This window comes from Cinclus cinclus, chromosome 13 (genome assembly GCF_963662255.1).
Source record: "Cinclus cinclus chromosome 13, bCinCin1.1, whole genome shotgun sequence".
Lineage (NCBI taxonomy): Eukaryota > Metazoa > Chordata > Aves > Passeriformes > Cinclidae > Cinclus > Cinclus cinclus.
In genome coordinates, this window is record NC_085058.1 from 6,143,355 (window position 1) to 6,147,225 (window position 3,871).

General features: G+C 60.1%; 1 protein-coding gene across 1 annotated transcript; it reads right to left on the reverse strand.

Moving 5' to 3' along the window:
• Nucleotides 1–625: 625 nt before the first annotated feature.
• FOXB1 (forkhead box B1) lies at nucleotides 626–1,588 on the reverse strand. The gene has a single exon (XM_062501565.1). The coding sequence runs from the start codon at nucleotides 1,586–1,588 to the stop codon at nucleotides 626–628; it is 963 nt and encodes a 320-aa protein (XP_062357549.1).
• Nucleotides 1,589–3,871: the final 2,283 nt, after the last annotated feature.

Sequence of the window (3,871 nt, forward strand, 5' to 3'; positions counted from 1 at the left end):
GCGGAGCGGCCCCAGCCCGCGGGGCTGCCCCGCCGAAACCCGGCCCGGCCCGGCGCACCCGCACAAAGACACCGAGCGCTTCCCGGCGTTTCCCAGATCCAAGCCTTCGCTGCTTGGAGGCTGGAAACGTCGCTGCTCTCATGCGGTGACGCAGCAGCCATTCTTGTTTGCGGTACTAAAGATTGGTCCTGTATAAACCCCTGTTTTTTCCCCAGACAAAAGAAGAGAAAGAGGCATCGCCGAGCCAGGCTTGCCTGGTCGCCGACAAATCGAAGATGCCTGAAGTACTTTTGGAAAACTAGCGATGCAAGTGGCAGCTCCTACCGGGCGGGAGGGGACGGGCCGGGCCGGGCCGGTTCCTTTCGCCTCAAAAGAACGGAAAACAAAGTTCAGAAGCGGGGGAGAAGCCGAGCCGCGAGGGAGGGCTCGGCTGAAGGGGCGAAGCGGAAAGGGAGCTCACGCGAACGGCAAACCTCAGTTTCCCGCGGGGAGTAGTCTCTGCTTTCGAGGAAATGATAGAGAGGAGAGCGGAAAGAAGGGGAAGGAGGGAGAGAAGGGGAGGGAGGAGAGCTCCGAGGAAACTTTGGGAGAAAGGGGAAGACAGCGTCCACGCAGGCGGCCCGGGTCAGTGTACGGCCACGGAGTGCAGGGCGGGCGCCGGGCTGGTGAGAGTCTCGCTGGGGGTGGCCGGGCTGCTTTGGCTGGTGGCCGTCTGCGAGGACGTGGGGCTGAGAGAGGGCGGCGAGTTCGAGAGAATGGTGGGGATGGGCGCGGGCAGGGCGGGCAGGGCTGGCACCGCGGCAGGGGTAGGCTTGATGGGGACGGGGATGGCCGGCAAAGTCTGCCCCCCATGGCAGAGCGGTTTGATGGGCACGCCGTAGGCGCCGTACTCGCTGCTGGCCATGGAGATGGGGGTGGCGGTGTCGATCATGCCGGAGCTGTACATGTGGGGCCAGCCCGTGCCAATGGAGCTGCCCACCGTAGTCAATTGATTGGGGAGGGGGTAGGCGGCCGGCATGGGCTGCATCGTGGAAAAGGCGAGGCCCCCGGGCATCTTATACTCTCTGGCGATGATGTTCTCGATGGCGAAGGGGTGCTTGAAGCTGGAGGGCTGGGACACGCCGAGGTTGTACGTGGACATCTGGGGCAGGTGGGTGCCGGTGGCCGCAAGGGCGCTGAGCCGCAGCTTCGCTTGCTGCTGCAGGTACTGCGCCGCGTCCGCCGGCTTGCTGGGGGCTAGATGGTCCGACTTGACCACCTTGAAACGCTTGCGGCGGCGCAGGAAGCTGCCGTTCTCGAACATGTCCCCGCAGCTGGGGTGCAGCGCCCAGAAGCTGCCCTTGCCCGGCTGGTCTGGGCGGCGGGGGATCTTGATGAAGCAGTCGTTGAAGGAGAGGTTGTGGCGGAGGGAGTTCTGCCACCGCTGCGTGTTCTCTCGGTAGTAGGGGAAGCGGTCCATGATGAACTTGTAGATCTCGCTCAGGGGCAGCATCTTCTCCGGGGAGCTCTGGATCGCCATGGCGGTCAGCGAGATGTAGGAGTAGGGAGGCTTCTGATCACTGTAAGTGTTTCTGCCCGGGCGAGGCATCTTCTCTAGGCGACCCGCGGAGATCTGCGGAAGGGCAGCGACAAGGGGAGTGGGCGGGAGGAGGGGGTAGAGGGGTGAGTCCGAGAGGATTCGCACGGACACCCAGTCGGGTCACCCGGTGGCTCTAGGGCCGGGCTGGAGAAAGAAGGGCACAGGGAAGGGAAACGGTGGATCTCAGCCCTCGGAAGGGGGGACGGGGGGTGGGGGTTGGGAGGGGGGGGGGGTGTGGGAAGGCGCGGATGAGGACAGAAGAAAACAGCCCGGAGCCCTGTGCCGCCGCAGGGGGAAAAGCGATGTACTTCTCCCTGCTCCGGCCTCCCTCAGCCTGGCCTTCCCGCAGGAGCCCGCGTCCGTAAAGTTACTCTAGTGATAACTCTGTCTTCTGGTCTCGGCGAGAAGAAGGGGACCCCATCTCCTCCCCTCGACTCCCACCCAACTCTATGCCAGCCCTTGCATAAGCTCACCTTAAAGTTGCTGGAAGTTGACAGTCCGCATCCGGGACGCAGCTGGGAGTCCGGACTCTTTCCCACCCCTCTCCTCCGGCGTGTCTCTCGCTCCTTCCGCGGCCACGCTGCTCCGGTTTAGTCCTGAGGAGGCAGCGAGCTGGCTTGGTTTTGGGAATCCTCTTGTACACCCCTCCCTTCGCCTCCGCGGGCTGAATCAGCTTCTTTTACACCACCAGCAGCTGCACTGTAGCAGAGGCTTGTTTGCTTCTCTGCAGAGGCGATGAGCTAACTAGTTGCCTCCATGTCCTTCCTCTAGCCATCTGATAGTTTTATGTGGTGACATGAGCAGAAAAGACCCCTGTAGAGGCGCTTCATTAATGTGCCACTTCTTTGCTATCATATGACAATCGCCTTGGGAGCAGGGGGAGGGGAGCAGGGAGGAGGGGGCTGGAGAGAAAGGCATAATCTGGTTTCATTTACACCTATTTACATGGACACCTTGGGCCAATGGGAATCATTTCCATTTGAAGACAAGGCGAGGGGTGAAAAGGCTCCGCCAGCGGAATTGCAGTGCGATGGTACTCGGTGACTGGGGGTGGGGGGAAGGTATGTACTAACCTCTCTGTGGACTTTGCAGGAAGCTTAGTCTGCAATTCACACTTACAAATGGAGGTACTGAGCAGTGGGATGTTTGACATGGAAATTGCTTGGCTGTGGTATTCTGTTTGTTCTGCATTGTTATCTGATTTGTATTGTTGGCTAACTTAAGGCGAGCCTTTTCCCCTGTAACGAGAGACTTTCTCTTTGCCAAATCCGCTCTCCCCGAGCGAAGGCTCTTTCGAGGAGCGGTGAGATCGGGGCTCCTCGGTAGCCGCCCCGGGAAGTCAGTCCCCCCCTCCCAGCCCGCCCCAGTCCATGTAGGAGCGCTGCTCTAGTTCCGCGGACCTGTTGGTGTAAAGACGCGGGAGTTGCTCTCAATGCACCAGAGCGAGCGGGCTCCTGACTGCGCCGTAGCCCCGGTCTGCTCGGTAGCGAGCTGCCTCCACGCCGCTGCTCTGCTCGCGGGACGGCGGAGTATCCGCTTGTGCGCCCTCCGGCCTCAGGGCTGGGGGGTCCCGCAGGGCTGGTCTGAGCTAATGGGTCCGTGTCAGCGGTCACTCTGCTAAACATCGTCATCTTGACGCCTTCTGAGGGATTTGCGCGATGCGTCTCAAGACCGCTCTCCTGCCTGTGCGCTTCTCGGTGCGCACTTGTATGTGTGGCAGGCAGGACGTGTAACACCCGAGCTGCGGCTCTTTCTCATGCGCGGTGCTCCCTCCTCCCCGGGAACCAAGGCCCGATCCTGGAACCGCAGCCTAGACGAGCGACTCGCTGCCAGCTGTGTGTCCTGGGGGAGGATGAGGCCCAGAAGCTCCCAGGCTTGCCCTGGAACAGGAGGGAAGTTTGCATGATGTGTATTCCCGAGGCTGCCCTGCATCCTGTCACCCTAGAGCCAGAATTGAAGATTGTCTCGGGGGCTTCGAGCCTGGGGAGGAAGAGCCTTTGCGGTGAATACACAACAACTCCATTAACAGTATTTTCGGAGTCGGTCAATAACTCACCAAAACGTAACTTAAACACGATGAATTTAGGAGATTAAACAATTTCATTAATATTGAAATGGCTGCTGAGGCTGAGCGCGCGCGCTTGACATGCAAGCACACGTTTTTCAATATTAACAGAAGTACTTGAAAAGAAGAATAATGTCACCTTCTTAATTCAGCAAAAATAGCCGGGTTGGGGGAGGGAGAGTGGCAGAGGCTCTGTGCAGCGAGGCTGCTGAGAGACGGGCTCTGCG